Source organism: Carcharhinus amblyrhynchos, chromosome 26 (genome assembly GCF_965287045.1).
Source record: "Carcharhinus amblyrhynchos chromosome 26, sCarAmb.v2.hapA, whole genome shotgun sequence".
NCBI lineage: Eukaryota > Metazoa > Chordata > Chondrichthyes > Carcharhiniformes > Carcharhinidae > Carcharhinus > Carcharhinus amblyrhynchos.
The window spans coordinates 8,527,126-8,543,719 of record NC_137349.1 but is presented as its reverse complement, the minus strand read 5'-3'; the positions used below and the strand labels follow the sequence as shown (position 1 = coordinate 8,543,719).

The following is a 16,594-nucleotide window of genomic DNA, read 5'->3' as shown; positions in this document are numbered from 1 at the left end:
GCTGCCAGCTGCCGGCTTCCGTTCCCTCAGCAATTTCTGGTCACTTATCCCAACAGTGACCTGGCGAGGGGAGCCATCAATAGATCCAGGTAGCGGGCAATCGACAGGGTCATCCACCCTGAAGTCTGCCCCTCCACTGAGGCTACATTCACGGCCAAGTGTCTGGGGGCAGAGTTGATGCCTTCCGTGCCCACTGGGCACCACAGGGACTGGGTTTATTGACCCCAATAATCACATTTTAATTTGATGTTTTATGTTTCCTTTGTGCTTTGCTTTTTGACTCAAGCTGTTACCCCTCCTTCTGGGGAACTACCCTTTTTAAGTTGTCCCTAAGTTAACTTAATTTTGTTTCATTAGTTGGTACCTGAAAAGAAGCATCCCAATCTCAGCACTCCTTCCTTCGCTCGGCAAGCAGATTGGCATCATTACCCTACATCTAAAATTATAAAATTCTCATCCTCTTTTTCAAAAGCCCTCCGCAGCTGAAGCCTCCCTATGTCTGTAATTTCTTCCAGCTCCATTTCCCTCTAAAATATCAGTGTTCCTCCAATTCTGGCCTCTTTGAAATCGCTTCATGAGTGGTGGTTGCACCTTCAGCTGCCCCTCAGCCCTGAACCCTGGAATTGTTTCTCGACACCTCTCTGACTCTCTAACTTGCTTTCCTCCTCCAAGTCATTCCTTAAATCTCACCTCTTCCATCAAGCTTTTGGTCATTGGGCCTATTATCTTCTTATATGCTTGCTCTCTTCTTTTTTAAAAAATGCTCTAGAAGTGACTGAGAACGTTTTATTACGTTAGAATCCGACAGTGCAGAAGGCAGCCATTTGGCCCATCGAGTCTGCACTGACCACAATCCCACCCAGACCACCAGTCCCCAAAACCCCATACATTTACCCTAGATAATCCCCATGACACTAAATGGCAAGTTAGCATGGCAAAACCACCTAACTATTGAAGAGGCACCTGGATATAGCATTTGGGGCCAATGGGGGAAAAGCAGGATTAGGCTATTGAGTTGGATGATCAGCCACGACCGTAATGAATGGCAAGCAGGCTTGAAGGGCCAAATGGCCTCCTTCTGTCTTCAATGTTTCTATGTTTAACCCGCAGATCTTTTGGAGTGTGGAAGGAAACCCAAGCACCCGGGGAAACCCACGCAGACACGGGGCGAACGTACAAACTCCAGACAGTGACTCAAGCCGAGAATCGAACCTGGGTACCTGGTGCTGAGAGGCAGCAGTGCTAACCGCTGTGCCACCAATACAAATAAGTACTGAAAAGAGACATGTTGCTGATGCTTTTCATCTTGCACACATCAGGACAAATACAAGAATGCCAAATTTTTAACAATCACAACAATCTATACTACCAGTAATCATTGATATACTACATAAGAAAAAAAGGGGTACTGATTGGCCAGTGTTGCCATGGAGAAAGCAACAGGGAATGGATGGGCTGACTGAATCAAACAACGTGTTCCTCTGGCTATTTGTAAAAGCCAAAATACAGACCATTAATCAACTTGCAAAATCCATAACAAAACAGCGAGTGCTAGATGTGATTCTGCAACTGGACAGCACTTGCTGACCAATCCTGAACGTGCTCATGATGCAGCTCATTTACACTTGAATAAGTGACACACATTCAGATACAGGGACCCATTCTCTGCAAACAAAAAGAATATGTTCTAGCTTTACACATTTTTCTGAATTACTGGAAGGCTGGGGGAGTCCATCATTCCCCATGGCAACTCCTCAGCCAGAGCTGACTTGTCAACCAATCAGCACCCTTTTCCTCCTGTAGCATAAACTGTTGTGATCGTTTGAAATTTGACATTCTGATGAGTACAACATGAAAAGCTTCAGCAACATGCCTCTTGTTTCAGTAAATGTTAGTTCTGTCCTAGCCAGGTAGTTGGTGATGATGAACATCTCAAGGAGAAACTGTAATAGAGTCATAGAGGTTTACAGCATGGAAACAGGCCCTTCAGCCCAACCTGTCCATGCCACCCTTTCTTTTTTAAGCCCCTAAGCTAGTCCCAATTTCCTACATTTGGCCCATATCCCTCTATACCCATCTTACCCATGTGACTGTCTAAATGCTTTTTAGAAGACAAAATTGTACCCACCTCTACTACTACCTCTGGCAGCTTGTTCCAGGCACTCACCACCCTCTGTGTGAAACAATTGCCCTTCAGGACACTTTTGTATCTCTCCCCTCTCACCTTAAACCTATGCCCTCTCATTTTAGACTCCCCTACTTTTGGGAAAAGATATTGACTATCTCGTGCCTTTGGTACTGAGGTGGACAACTGCAGCAACATCACCACCATCACCATGTTTCCCGCCAAGCCCCACACCATCCTAACTTGGGTACACTGCATCCACCATTCAACCATCATTATTGGGTCTGTTTCACTACCCAACAACATCATGGGAGCTCCATCACCATGGAGTCTGCAGCAATCATCACCCACAGCCAGAAGACAGTGAATTTTTTAAAAATTCTTACACATTAACCACAGACACAAGCAATGTGCTGCAGGTTTGGGTGACAATACAATCCTACAGAACCATAGAATCCTACAGTGCAGAAGGAGGCCATTCGGCCCATTGAGGCTGCACCGACCATAATCCCACCCAGGCCCTAGCCCCATAACCCCATTCATTTACCCTCGCTAGTCCCCCTGGTACTAAGGGACAATTTAGCATGGCCAATCCACCTACCCACAAATCTTTAGAGTGTGGAAGGAAACCGGAGCACCCAGGAGAAGCTAATGTAGACATGGGGAGGACATGCAAACTTCACACAGACTGTCACCCAAACTGGGAATCAGGTAACAACCCAATGCCCTTCTACATAAGAACATAAGAAATAGGAGCAGGAGTAGGCCATCTAGCCCTTTGAGCCTGCCCCGCCATTCAATAAGATCATGGCTGATCTGTCGTGGCTCAGTTCCACATTCCCGCCCTCTCCCCATAACCCTTAATCCCCTCGCTTATCAAAAACCCATCAACCCGCATCTTAAAAATATTTAGCGAGGCAGCCTCCACCAATTCAACAGGCAGAGAATTCCAGAGATTCACCACCCTTTGAGTGAAGAAGTTCCTCCTCAACTCCATTCTAAACCGTCCCCCCTTTATCTTGAGGCTGTGCCCCCTAGTCCTACTGTCCTTTCTGAGCGAGAAGAGCCTCTCCACCTCTATCCTATCCATCCCATTCATCATCTTATATGTCTCAATAGTTTGCATTTATATAGTATCTTTAACATAATAAAATGCTCCAATGCATCAATCCACAGAACAATCTGGGGGTCAGTACCTTCACGTACACGTCGACCAACGTTTCCACTAAACCGTGCACACGCAGCAACCTAGAAGGTACCAAGTGGGTCTTTCTCCATAGGAAATACCACACCACCACTCAATAAAATTTAACAGTACCAAACATTGAAAAAAAAGCCTGGTTGTCTACATCAACATCTCATAGGGAACAAAGATGGTGACATTTGGCATAGCAAAACTGAATAGGAATACAGACATTGTAATTCATAATGTTAAACGTTGACATGAAAGCACGGTGGCACAGTGGGTTAGCATTGCTGCCTCACAGCACCAGGGGCCCCGGTTCAATTCCCAGCTTGGGTCACTGTCTGTGCGGAGTCTGCACATTCTCCCCAAGTCTGCATGGGTTTCCTCCAGGTGCTCCAGTTTCTTCCCACAGTCCAGGAGATGTGCTGGTTAGGTGCACTGACCATGCTAAATACTCCCTCAGTGTATCCAAACTGGCCCCCGAGTGTGGCAACTAAGGGATTTTCAAAGTAACTTCATTGCAATGTTAATGCAAGCCTATTTGTGACAACAAATAAAACTTCAAATTTTATGAAAATCTATGAAAGAGGAAGCAAAGTACGTGCATAGGAGCTGTGCTCTTAATTCAGGAGTTGCGTAAAAGGATGTTTCTGGGTGAACAAGAGCAATTATCTTCTCTAAAGGTGTTTACAGATAGACCTCCAGAAAGCATGGAAAGGGAAGTGATGGTGTGTGGGGGTGTCAAATAGGGAAGTGAGGGTTTCCAGTCTCTAACCAATTACTCCCACTGCAGCAGCAGCAGCATCCCCCCCACCCAAGAGATAGAGAGAGACAGAAACACACACAGAGGGGGGTGGGGATGGGGGAGAGAGGGAGAGAGAGACAGAGACACACACACAAAGAGAGAGGGAGAGAGAGAGAGAGACACACACACACACAAAGAGAGAGAGAGAGAGACACACACACAAAGAGAGGGAGAGAGACACACACACACACACAAAGAGAGGGAGAGAGAGAGAGAGACACACACACACACACAAAGAGAGGGAGAGAGAGAGACACACACACACACAAAGAGAGGGAGAGAGAGAGACACACACACACACACACAAAGAGAGGGAGAGAGAGACACACACACACACACAAAGAGAGGGAGAGAGAGAGACACACACACAAAGAGAGGGAGAGAGAGAGACACACACACACACACAAAGAGAGGGAGAGAGAGAGACACACACACACACAAAGAGAGGGAGAGAGAGAGACACACACACACAAAGAGAGGGAGAGAGAGAGACACACACACACAAAGAGAGGGAGAGAGAGAGACACACACACACACAAAGAGAGGGAGAGAGAGAGACACACACACACACACAAAGAGAGGGAGAGACACACACACACAAAGAGAGGGAGAGACACACACACACAAAGAGAGGGAGAGAGAGAGACACACACACAAAGAGAGGGAGAGAGAGACACACACACACAAAGAGAGGGAGAGAGAGACACACACACACACAGAGGGAGAGAGAGACACACACACACACAAAGAGAGGGAGAGAGAGACACACACACACACACACACAAAGAGAGGGAGAGAGAGACACACACACACACAAAGAGAGGGAGAGAGAGACACACACACACACAAAGAGAGGGAGAGAGAGACACACACACACACACACACAAAGAGAGGGAGAGAGAGACACACACACACAAAGAGAGGGAGAGAGAGACACACACACACACACAAAGAGAGGGAGAGAGAGAGACACACACACACACAAAGAGAGGGAGAGAGAGACACACACACACACACAAAGAGAGGGAGAGGGAGACACACACACACAAAGAGAGGGAGAGGGAGAGACACACACACACACAAAGAGAGGGAGAGAGAGAGACACACACACACACAAAGAGAGGGAGAGAGAGAGACACACACACACACAAAGAGAGGGAGAGAGAGACACACACACACAAAGAGAGGGAGAGAGACACACACACACACAAAGAGAGGGAGAGAGAGACACACACACACACAAAGAGAGGGAGAGAGAGACACACACACACACAAAGAGAGGGAGAGAGAGACACACACACACAAAGAGAGGGAGAGAGAGACACACACAAAGAGAGGGAGAGAGAGACACACACAAAGAGAGGGAGAGAGAGACACACACAAAGAGAGGGAGAGAGACACACACAGAGAGGGAGAGAGACACACACAAAGAGAGGGAGAGAGAGACACACACAAAGAGAGGGAGAGAGAGACACACACAAAGAGAGGGAGAGAGAGACACACACAAAGAGAGGGAGAGAGAGACACACACAAAGAGAAAGAGAGAGAAAAAAAAAGAGACACAGAGAAAACTGGAAAAACATACAGAAGAGAAAAAAAAACTGGCCAGCAGCCAATTCTAAAACTCTCGCACCTTCCATTCAATTCCTCTCATGTCTGCAAGGCTGAGCTATGTCTGAGTGGTACACAAGGCAATATAATTCCTGATCTAATGCCTTAAATAAAAACAAACGCAGTGCAACTACTGATGTGTGTTCTTATCCTGGTCACTGAAAATTTAACCCTTGTATTGATTCTGCCAATGATGCTGCGTCCACCTCAATACTGCAGAATGTAAAGCTAAGCAATTTCCTCACAAATGGCTCCAACAAGGATATACATCAGACAAGCCTCAAATGAGCATAATGATTTGTAACCAAAAACACTCCAACTGACGACCTTTTGAATTTTGTTTTAAATAAAAGGAGCACACTGCGGAATTTGGTATGATTGGAATGTAAAGATACCTGGACTGCTTCACAAGATATGCGGGTGAAATGAAGGAAGACTTATACAGCAATGCAATATTTCACATCTGTCTCTGGACACGTCAAGCACTCCACACACAATGAATCATTTTGAAATGCTGTGATTCTGTTATTCAGGAAACGTAAAGGCCATTTTGCGTACACCGAGATCCTGTGAAGGGATGAAGGATCGATCTGTTTTACTGTGACTGCAATTGGAAGAATCGTAAGCAGCCAGTTCACCAGGGGAGGTTTTCCTTCCAAAGTGCCACGGGATCTTTTTAAACATCCACCCAAATAGGCAGACTGCTTCTCAGTTTAAATGAATTGACTATGTCAACATATAACAAATGGTTGAGGACAAAGGGGAATATGAGAGGTATATGAGAACAGAGCATCAGGACATCTGTTTTCGTGGCGTTTAAGACCAACACAAACTGGTTAGGCCTAGTTTCTTGTTCTATGTGGTTTTAAGGACACTACTTCTGGCAAGGCAGCTCTCCTTCAGTACTGCATCAAAGATTGCTGATTGATTGGCCAAGGAATTGCCATGAAGAAAGCAATGGGGAAACTACAACTCCCTAAGCTTCCAGGTTATTCAAAAAAGATGGAAAACTTGGATCATAGAATCCGACAGTGCAGATTGAGGCCATTCAGCCCACTGAGCCCAACCACAATCCCACCCAGGCCCTATCTCCATAACCTCATACATTTACCCTAGTTAGTCCCCCTGACACTAAGGGACAATTTATCATGGCCAATCAATCTAACCTGCACATCTTTGTTCTGTGGGAGGAAACTGGAGCACCCGGAAGAAACCCTCACAGACACAGGGAGAACATGCAAACTCCACATAGACAGTGATCCAAGCCAGGAATCGAACCCGGGCCCCTGGCGCTGTGAGGCAGCAGTGCTAACCACTGTGCCACCCATGCAGTGCCAAAAGTATACATTCCTTTTGTTTTCAGAGCAAGTCCATGTGTATGAAAAGACATCACTTCTAGCAAGTGTAAACGAGCCACATTACAAGCTCAACTGATTTAATCTTAAATTGATAGTTAGTGTCACTATGAACACACTCAGGATTGTTTAGCATGTGCTCCCCAATCACAGAATCACCTCTAACAGGAAAGATTGTTTTACCAGCATGGGCTGTTTGAACAAGGTTTGTATTCTTGCTTAGTACAAACATCCGAATGAACACGTTTGATTTGATCATCCATTGTGTCTTATAGCCTATGTACTTGCCATCGTACCAGCATTGAAACTCATGCACGATATGGCACAATTAATTGTGTACCTTTTTGGATAAAATTTGGCATTCCTGTCCTGATAAGCGCCAGATTAAACGTTTTGGCAATATCTCTCTCTTTTCAGCAATATTCAAGTTCTGTACTGTCTATTAATTAATGTGGTGAGGTATTAAACCACAACTTTCTGACTCACAGGCACTAGCATAAAACCGTCTTGGAAACACCCAAGATTTAGCGTAAAGTCCATTACAATCGCTTACCAGAGTTTTCATTAACAATACCTTTGTGCAAAGGTGAAAATGTTGTTTACAGTAAATATACAATCAGCAAGTAACAACACACTGAGGCTTGGGTTCAAAGCCCACTCCAATAACTTGAATCATCTTAGGCTTGATACTTGATTGCAGTACTGGAGGAATGCTACGCTGTCAGATGACTGGCACTGCATTGTCTTTGGTCAGACATCAGATGGAGACTGTTAGCCTTTCTTTCGAATAAAACAATTACACTAAAGCAAACAAACAAAGGAATAAAGCAAGGAGGGCAGCCCCTTAAAAAGGGGGAGGGGGAATGGGGAGGGAACCACCCAAAATAAAGAAAAGTCCAAAGATGTGCGGGTTAGGTGTATTGGTCATGCTAAATTGCCCCTTAGTGTCCCGGGATACGTAGGCAAATACACGTGGGGTTACAGGGAGAGGGCTTAAATGGGATTGCTGTCAGTGCAGACTCAATGGGCCAAATGGCCGCCTTCTGCACTGTAGGGTTTCTATGTTAAAGCATAAAGGAAACTTAAAACATCAAATCAAAATGTGATTAAGGGGGTCAATAATACACCCCAGTCCCTGCTGTGCCCAACCAGCACGGAAGGTCTTATTGGTGCCTGTGGACACTGCATGGTCCCATGACAGGGAAGGCAGATAATTCAGGTGGACGTTCAAGACCAATAATGCTTCCACTGCCCTGGCCCTCAATATTTATAAAGCTCTTAAAACTGATACAAGGCACTCCATAGCACTTTACAGCCAATGAAGCAGTTTACACACACAGCAAAATCCTACAAACAGCAATAAGATACTGTGGTATCAGCACTGTGCAATAGGTCGCACACTTACCCAAGTCAGAAAGTTATGAATTCAAGCCCTACTCCAGAAACTTCAAACCACATTTGACATCCCTAGTACAGTACAGAATGCTACACTATCAGAGGTGCTATTCTAAAATAAAGCCCACCTACCCTTCTGGGTGAAGGTAAAAGAAAGCTACAACCATGTTTTACCACGGAGTTCCTACACTGCACACAGTGAGCCCCAGGAGTGAAACAGGCATCACAGTGATTATGATTAGCACTGCTATCTCACAGCGCCAGGGAATGGGTTCAATTCCTATCTTAGGTCACTGTCTGTGTGGAGTCTGCACATTCTCCCTCCGTGTCTGCGTGGGTTTCCTCCGGGTGCTCTGGTTTCCTCCCACAGTTCGAAAGACGTGCTGGTTAGGTGTGTTAGCCACATTAAATTCTTCCTCAATATACCCGAACAAGTGCCGGAGCGTGGCAACTAGGGGATTTTCACAGTAACTTCTTTGCAGTGTTAATGCAAGCCTACTTAATTATTTTGCAACTTGGGGGGAGGGGGGGGGGGGGGGGGTCCCTTTATTTAACATGTCCTCCAGTTCATTATCTAAATAAATCGTAATATAACGGATTCCATTACTGAATATGTACAATAAAAGGGATCTGTGCGCGCGTGCCAGTCTCGAGGTAGATCTGCCTCCACTTTGGCGTCTCTGCTTTCTGCTTCAGTAAACTGACTTGCGACACCAATACATAAACTTAAGCCTAAAGCACGCTTAGTCACTGGCAAGCCAATTGGAAAATTTCCCAAATATTCATTTAACACCCTTGATTTTTTTTTCTTCTCCTCTCTCACAATTGGACAGACAGGTTTGTACATTTTGATTGATTAAGCATTTTGTGCAACTCCAAACATTTTAAATATATTTTGGAAAAAGGGATGGAGAGACAGCAGAGGCAGAGGTAGGTGGCGAGGGGGGGTGGTTTGGAAAGTTAGTCAAAACCAGCCCCAAATTGTTTTTCTCATCCAATGTCCTCACACGGTCATTCTCAATGGGGGAGCGAAGTGGCAAATATGACCTTTGGCCAAGTGTTTCTCTCCCTCCTTGAGAACAAAGAACAATACAGCACAGGAACAGGCTCTTTGGCCCTCCAAACCTGCACCGATCATGTGTTCCTAACTAGACCATCCGTTCTATCCCTCTATTCCCTTAGCGGTTACCTGGGATGCCCATGTCAAGAACAGAATATCAGAAACTAACTTTTAATTAATTAAATTTCAGGCACTTTTGTTATGACGGGAGAGTGGAGGTGGGGGGGACACAGCAAAGGAGACAGATGGAAAGAGATAATTAAAACAGCCACATAAAATTCTCCTGTTGGTGCGCAGGCTTTTACATTTTTTGCTTTGCTCGAACACCCCCCGCCGCCCCGGCTCTCCTCCTTCCCCCCACTGCCCCCATACAGGCAGCCTTGGTAATAAGATGCTCAACCCGCTGAAATAATCCCGTTCGCAGAACAGCTCCTATTCAGGGCCAATATTTATCCATCAAATCAAATCAGACCAAAAAAAAAACAATTTTCTGGTCATTATCACATTGCTGTTCGTGGGGGCTTGCTGCGCGCACACTGGCTTCCGCGATTTTTACATCGGTCATGACATTTCAATAAGTACTCCACTGGCTGTAAAACGCTTTGAGACATCCGAGGTTCACGAAGATTGGTCTACAATACGTTGCCCCCCGAACTCCGGTGGAAACAGTTTGTACACCTGAATGAAACTTCTGATGGCAAGACGGAGCTTCTCTTTTTTTTAAAAAAATCATATTTATAAAGGGCAGGTAAGCACCCACGGGTAAAACTGAACACATCAATGGTTGTAAACCGAATGGGGGCTGAGTAAAACAAGCAAGCAGCACGGAAAGCTGTTTTTTTAAAAGGTCAAAAACATTTGGTGAATTCTGTTAGATCCCACCAAAGCGGCTGTTAAAGTGACTTATATTGCCAGTGAGTTTGCATTCAGCAATACAGAATCATCCAACAGACGACGATATACACTCATTGCGGTTAGATCAGATGATAACTCATGGTTCTATAGGTGAGACGTTCACCCACAAGAATAACACAGTCACCACATGTTAAGAGAGAACAATTTAAATGCACGTTTCGGTTCTGTACAATTGCGGCAACATTAAATTCCACCCTCCTGCATTCTCCAGAATAATGGAACACAAGTCCACTGCCCATGCACAAAGCTGCAACACTAGCAAAGGGAGGAATAGAATAGAATGGAATAGAATACCTACAATGGAGAAAGAGGCCATTCAGCCCATCGGGTCTGCACCGACAACAATCCCACCCAGGCTCTATGTCTGTAACCGCACATATTTACCCTATTAACCCCACTGGCACTAAGGGGCACTTCAGCATGGTCTAGTGACCTAACCCGCATAGCTTTGGACTGTGGGAGGAAACTGGAGCACCCGGAGGGAACACACATAGACACAGGGAGAACGTGCAAACTCCGCACAGATAGTGGCCAAAGCTGGGAACCAAACAAGGATCTCTGGCGCTGTGAGGGAACACTGCTAACCACTGTGCCACCGTGCCGCCAGATAAATCACATTGCAACGTCTTTTCAAAGTAGGAATGGAAGGAAGCCTCTCTTAAAGCCATCGACAAGCATTCACTTGAACAGAGTTTCCAGGAAGCACTCAAAAATCCAGATCCTCCCCAAACAGCCACTGTTTGACAATAACACGGAAAGGTGAAGTCCACACAACTTCATGTTACATGGGACGATCCCAAGGCTTTGCCTAATGATTTGGGGATTGCGACCAGTGACTCTTGTCCACTTGCAATTCGCCGACTGAACAAGTCAAATCGCACTGTTATTACATTTCTCACTGGTATTCTGGGGATTCCAACAACTCGTGAAAACCGTGGATCAGTGGGCATGTCCTGATTCACGACTCAATCCAAAAATCACCACATAGTCATCAACAGTCTGTGAACTAAAATTTCGAAACGATAACAGAAAATTCTGGAAATGCAAGTTTGTTTTAATACAGGCAGTTTTTTTTTTAAATGTCCTTTTCCTCAAGATTCCAGGAGGAGTAAACAGAGAGATTTTTCACAAATTCAGAGCATTCTAATTTCTAAATCAAAGCTGCACAACATATTCCAATAACAGAATGCTGCCTTAAAATTTGTGTCCTTTTCAAATGCACCCAAGCAATTAAAATTTATTTTGTCTCCCTAAATAGCTTGCATCTGCCCTGCCCTCTCACCAATGTGACTAGTGACATTTAAAAATCTTTAGTTACAGGTCTGAGCAAAACCAAATAAATCAGCTCGAGTCTCAGAGTTTTTTTTAAAAAATCCCTCCTCATTGCAGGAATTAAGGTTTTTTTTAATGCACCTTTTTAAAAAAATGGGCCCTGTTCCTTGTTCAATCCCCGACTCTCGATTTTAGTTCCACCCAGACAGTTGCGAACTGTCGCTTTTGCCCCCTCTAACCCAGCCCCAGGCTTCTGGGTGCACAAGAGGCCGCATTCTACAGAGGAGGAGATATTGACAGAACAGGTCATCAAATTTCCACGTAAATGAACAGAAATTTAACAGGAAAAACACATCATGTTAAGCAATTAGCTTGCACCTTGAATGTGAAGTTATAAAGCTTGTTTTTTCTTAAAAAAACTCTGGAGATTTTTAAGACTCACCTTTTGGTTCTGTTGGGCCAATGTTGGCCAGGATGAAGAGAATCATCAAGGCTAATATCAAAGTCTTTCTCCCCATCCTGGAACTAGAATCCTCCTTGAGCAGCTCCAAATCAACACCCAGGCTCCCCACAAACACACAGGCCTTGGATATTACTGAATTAAAACTAAAACAACAGACAGGGAATAAGGACAACCCCAATAAAGTTGTTCTTGGGAGGGCACTTAGGGGTGGGAGAAAAAAAAACAAGAAAAATAAATTTACCAGCAACAAGATCAACTACTTTAAGCACCCCAAATATTTTTTTCTTGAGTTATCTCTGAGCAAAGATTAAATAAAGTGATTTTGGCAGTTAAATTGGATCAAATCCTTCATTCTGTCCATGAGGTTAAAAAGGGGGGGGGGGAATTAATCTGTGCTTTTCACCCCCTTTCTTCACAATGTCTTTTTGGTGAGTTTGTTGGGGGAAGCAAGAATTTTGCTCCCCTTATTTTCCTCCTCTTCTCTGGTTTTTTTTTGAGAATTAATTTTTCCACAACAGCTGAAATAGTCTTTCTCAGTCTCTTCTGCAAAAAAGTTCTCTGGAAATCACATTGGAGTTCAAAGAGGGTTGTGGCTTCACTGCCAAACTCCCCAGTGCAAGAAGAAAAACCTCATTTCCTCCTCTTTTATATCATCTTCAAAATCCTTTCTTTATATTTATATTTCCTTTTTAACTCGATGATATCACGGGAAGAAGATGAAATTGTTCGTTTTCCCTTTCCCACATTACCAATCCTGAGAGGAGAGAAAAAAAGTCCCTTCAGGAAACAATCTGTTGAGAAAACGACAAACACACAAACCAAAATATCCTCCAAGACAATTTTCCTTGAGTGATATCAACTTGATTTTCTTTGGCTTTTTGCCTAGGCTTCCTCTTCTTTTTTTTCTATTGCAAAGTCGCCCAAAGAAAACATCAAACAGATCCCTAATTCACCAAAAGAACAAAACAAAAAAAATGTTTAATAAATTATCAGAACTCCAGGCGCCAAACTGCAGAACAACCAGAAAATCCTTGAAGGGTTTTTCCCCCTTTTGGCTTCAACACATTCCAAAGTGATTTTCTTTTTCCCAATGTTTTTTGTTTCCTCTTTCTCCTGTGTTTCTTCTTTTAAAAGTCATTAAAATTTAAGTGTTGTTTTGAGTGGGAGGAGGGAAACTGGGTGGACAAGCAACAAAATAATAAAAAAAAATACAATTTTGGAGGTGCAGAGGAGCCTTGAACCATTAAACCAAGCGCAAACTTCTTCTGGCTGTGTCGAGTAAACAAGCATCGCCAGCCCAGAGAGAGAGAGAGGAGAGGGAGGGGAGAGCAAGGGAAACTCGACAACTCCAAAAATCTGAACCAGGAGTTCTGAGTTTCATGGACTGGACTCTGATAAAACCCAGAGAGAGAGACAGACAGACTGGGAGAAAGAGAAATGCAAGATCTGGACTGTTGTTCTCAGCAAGGGGAAAAAGAACAGAACTGGTTTTGCAAGAAGAGTGTTGTTGAAGCGAATGAGACGTGGAAAACCTGGATTGATCCACCCACACTTTGGACTGGACTGAATGCAAAACAACAATGTTTACACAAGGATATTGTGAAATTATAGGGTGTGCACGGTAAGGTATCAATGTTTAATGAGTATTTGCACATTTCTTTAACTCCACATTTTAAGTTTATTTTCTTCATGTCACAAGCAGGCTTACATTAACACTGCAATGTGAAATTTCCCCCGAGTCGCCGCACTCCGATGCCTGCTGGGGTACACTGAGGGAGAAGTTTAGCACGGCCAATCACCCCAACTAGCACGTCTTTCGGACTGTGGGAGGAAACCCATGCAGACACAGGAAGAACATACAAACTCCACATAGACAATGATCCAAGCCGGGAGTTGAACCCATGTCCCTGGCACTGTGAAGCATTCCCTCATATAGCATGCAACGTATCAGCAAATGTTTTTACTAATCTTGTTTTTAGATTTTCACTCTGGGGAACAGCACCTTTCTGTCGTGTTATGCAAGTGACTGTCAGTCTCAAATTATCAATCAGGAATAGCATGCGGTACGTGTACTGATTGTCTCACCTGAGAAGTGTTCCCCCTATTGGATCTGTATGGTATTATTCATACTTTACACCAACCATCCTTGATTTGTAACTATTTGTGTTGGAATGAAAAGCTTGGAGAGGGGGGGAGCGATTTTCCCCAAAAAAATTCTAAGTGTCGAATTCTTGTAAAAATTGGAGTAAATTGTGCTTTTTTTCAGCAGGAGTTTCAAAATGAATCTCCCACGCTCTGTGCATCACAGAGTGCGCGAGCGAGAATCATGCTGAAAATTATTGGTAGGGCCCATTCCCCACCGGGAGGCTGGCAGCACAACGCTGAGTGGGCCACTGCGCACGCGCCGATCTGTCAGCACCAAGAACGACGGGTGCACAGTGGCCCTGAACTGCTGGCCTCCCAATTGCTGGCCAGCTCGATTGTCAGCCAACCTCTCATCGCCGGCCATGCAACACCACACCTCCCCCCCCCACAACAGCCTATTTGCTGGCCCCCGTTGGACGTGTCTGGGCCCAGCCCTGACCCAACCCCCCCACCACCCTGCCAGCCCACCTTGATCTCCCACTCTCCCCCCCATCTCCCGCCAACAGTCCTGACCTCCCCTCCCCCGCAGTGCCGACCCCTTCCTGCAGCCCCGAAAATCCCCTCCCCCCTGGGTTGGCTGTCCCGCCCCCAACCTGATGGTCTGCCCTGATCACTGGCCTTCCTCCCTCTGTCACTCAGCCCAAAGTGCAGAGTGGCAGACCCTCCACCATCACCAATCACCCTGCCCCCTCCCCCCCCCACCCCCCCAGAAGCCCAGCACACCCCTTGTCACTGCCCTATGCCCAATGGGCAGTACCAATGTGCCCCTGGGCATTGGCACTTTGCCCCTTTGGCAGTGCCAAGGGGCCTAATCTGGCACTGCCAAGGTGGCAATGTTGGCAATGTCCAGGGGGCACCTCACCTGGTGCCCCGACCCTCTGGGGGGCCTCGATTGTCCCCACCTTCATTCCAGCGGGGTGGGGCTGCAAATAGGAGCTATAGGAAACCCCGTCAGAGTGAACCACTCATGGCAGGGGGCAGTAGGGAGAGGGAGGCTAGCGGGCCTGGAGACATCAGCCCCGTCTCATTAATAACATTGAAATGATATTTAAATGAGCTGAATATATTAGGCAGCTTTGTGTTGATTTGTGGCGCTGAGCTGATGGGAGATGCACGGAGACCATGGCGCCCAACAGGGAGACAAGCAACATGGCCTCCGCTCGAGTCTTCCAGCCCACGGCACTAAAATAGCAGTGCAGCAGGATGGGAGAATCGCCCCCCCCTGATGTATGAGGATTATGTGAGGAGTCTGGGTCTGTGTTCAATAAAGTTTAGAAGGATAAGGGGGGATCTCATTGAAACTTACAGAATATTGAAAGGCCTGGATAGACTGGACATGGGGAAGATGTTTCCAATAGTTGGAGAGACTAGAATCCGAGGGCACAACCCCAGAGTAAAGGGACGACCCTTTAGAACCGAGATGAGGAGGAATTTCTTCAGCCAGAAGGTGGTGAATCTGTGGGATTCATTGTCACAGGAGGCTGTGGAGGCCAGGCCATTGAGACAGAGATAGATAAGGTGGGAGAATGTGTTGAAAAAGCTATCAACTATGATTGAATGACGGAGCAGATTTGATGGGCCAAATGGCCCATTTCTGCTGTCATATCTTATAGTCTCATGTTAATTTGCATCTTATGCTTTCCATAAAACTAAGTGCATCCAAATCTCTACTCTCTGTTTCCTAACTCACACCAAGTCCCGTTTACCCATATTCCCAGTGCTACATTGGTTTCCATTCAGGCAATGCCTCAATTTATAAATCTCAGCCCTCCTTAACTCTCTGATCTCCTCCAGGCCCCAAAGTCCTCTGAGATTTCTGCAGCTCCTCCACTTGAACATCCCTGATTTTAATCGCTTCGCAATTGGTTGTTGTGCCTTTAGCTTTCTTTTATTAGTGTTACAAGTAGGCTTACATTAACACTACAATGAAGTTACTGTGAAAATCCCCTAGTTCCAGCATCTGTTTGGGTACGGCCAATGCATCTAACCAGCACGTCTTTCGGACTGTGGGAGGAAACCGGAGCACCCAGAGGAAACCCCCGCAGACATGGGGGGAACATGCAGACTCCACACAGACAATGACCCAAGCCGGGAATCGAACCCGGGTCCCTGGTGCTGTGAGGCAGCAGTGCTAACCACTGTGCCTCCATGTCTGGACCCTTAGCTCTGGAATTCCCACCCTAAATTTCTCTACCACTCTATCCCTCCACCTTTAAAATGATCCTTAAAACAAATTCCTTTCCTAAGCTTTTGGTCACCTGT

The 16,594-nt window shown here is 45.5% G+C and overlaps 1 protein-coding gene across 2 annotated transcripts in view; it reads right to left on the bottom strand.

The window, feature by feature from the left end:
- Positions 1-13,460, bottom strand: part of LOC145358620 (insulin receptor-like) — a 253,370-nt gene extending 239,910 nt beyond the window's left edge. For both annotated transcript variants that reach the window (XM_080212829.1, XM_080212830.1), the window contains exon 1: positions 12,167-13,460. In XM_080212829.1, the coding sequence (XP_080068955.1) occupies positions 12,167-12,242 (76 nt within the window). In that variant the 5' untranslated portion in view covers positions 12,243-13,460. The remainder of the gene's footprint in view (positions 1-12,166) is intronic.
- Between the last annotated feature and the right edge of the window lie 3,134 nt (positions 13,461-16,594).